This window comes from Lupinus angustifolius, chromosome LG05 (genome assembly GCF_001865875.1).
Source record: "Lupinus angustifolius cultivar Tanjil chromosome LG05, LupAngTanjil_v1.0, whole genome shotgun sequence".
In the NCBI taxonomy this organism is placed as follows: domain Eukaryota; kingdom Viridiplantae; phylum Streptophyta; class Magnoliopsida; order Fabales; family Fabaceae; genus Lupinus; species Lupinus angustifolius.
The window spans coordinates 14,032,554-14,033,746 of NC_032013.1; the positions used below are offsets into that span (position 1 = coordinate 14,032,554).

Genomic DNA, 1,193 nt, shown 5'->3' on the forward strand with positions numbered 1-1,193 from the left:
TGGATTAAAAACAATGTTACCATTCTCCAACCCGTCGAGTTTTGGATAACTCGAACACGTCGGAGTTCTAGTAACCCAAATCCCACTAGAACTCATCCAAAAAATATATTTATATATATATAGTTTCTATATATATTTATATAATATCAAATTTATATATATATATATTTTATATAAATAATTATGTCTAATTTTGTAATTTTAATCATTTTAATTTGGTTTGGGATGGGTTCCAATATCAATTATATCAAACCTGAACTTAAAACTCGGGTATAACTCGAGTAGAGTCACATTGTGGTTTGTTAAATTTGGATTGAGTTCGGAGGATTATCCATGAGTTCGGTTTTCATTGTCATCGTTACTAAGACACCATTTTACCATGTTTTCTACCATAAAAGTGGCTTCAAATGTGTCTGAGATCATTACAAATGGAGAATTCAAGCAAGAGAGTGTTGCTTACTTCCAATGGAGATGATGTTTCACAAGGCATTGCTTTCCATTTAGCCAAACAAGGATGCAGGTGAAAATTTTCTCTCTTTCTCTCCCCTCTCTTTGTATCTTTGATTTGTTTCTTGATTATTGATTTTATTCATTGATTAAGGTTGGTTTTGATGGGAAATGAGGCTACCCTTCGGAGTCTTGCCCTTAAAATAAAGGGTACCTTTCAGGGTGCTGCAGGTTTTGATCCTGTAGTAGTTGAAGTTGTTGGTTTGGACATGGAGGATCAAAAGGAATCTGTTTTTCATGACTCTGTTGATAAAGCATGCCAGATTTTAGGCAAATTGGATGCTTTTGTAAACTGCTTCACTAATGAAGGTAAACCCAGTTTTGTTGTTTTTTCTCGGGCACAGTTAGGCGCGAGACTGGTGCACTGATTTTTTTTAATCTCATAATATTTCGTCAAGTTTGATAGGATTCAATTGCAAGGTATGAGAATTCAGTCTCGTCTCGGAAGGATGGATTCCAGGATGAGGTTAATATGATACTTAAACATTCTAGAACCACACCACAATAGCTTATTGTCATTTTCCATATGTACGGAAATGAATCCTTTGCTGCTTGATTGTATTTATACTCAGATGGCCAATTTTACACTTTGACCAATCATAAAATCAATTGTACTTAATTCAAACTCATAAGATTGACTAATTTTATATGAGATTGATCTTTCTAATAACCAAAATGACCTGCAT

At 33.9% G+C, this 1,193-nt stretch overlaps 1 protein-coding gene across 1 annotated transcript; it reads left to right on the plus strand.

The window, feature by feature from the left end:
- On the plus strand, positions 376–890 carry LOC109347185. Its single transcript, XM_019586900.1, has 2 exons — positions 376–520; positions 602–890. Exons 1-2 carry the CDS (start codon positions 408–410, stop codon positions 873–875), a joined length of 387 nt encoding a protein of 128 aa, XP_019442445.1. The 5' UTR covers positions 376–407; the 3' UTR covers positions 876–890.

What these genes read in the sequence shown, in the direction of transcription:
- LOC109347185 (XM_019586900.1), top strand. Translation starts at nt 408, where the DNA reads ATGTGTCTGAGATCATTACAAATGGAGAATTCAAGCAAGAGAGTGTTG. An exon ending in TTAGCCAAACAAGGATGCAG is followed by an intron (nt 521 to 601) that starts GTGAAAATTTTC and finishes TCATTGATTAAG; the next exon opens with GTTGGTTTTGATGGGAAATG.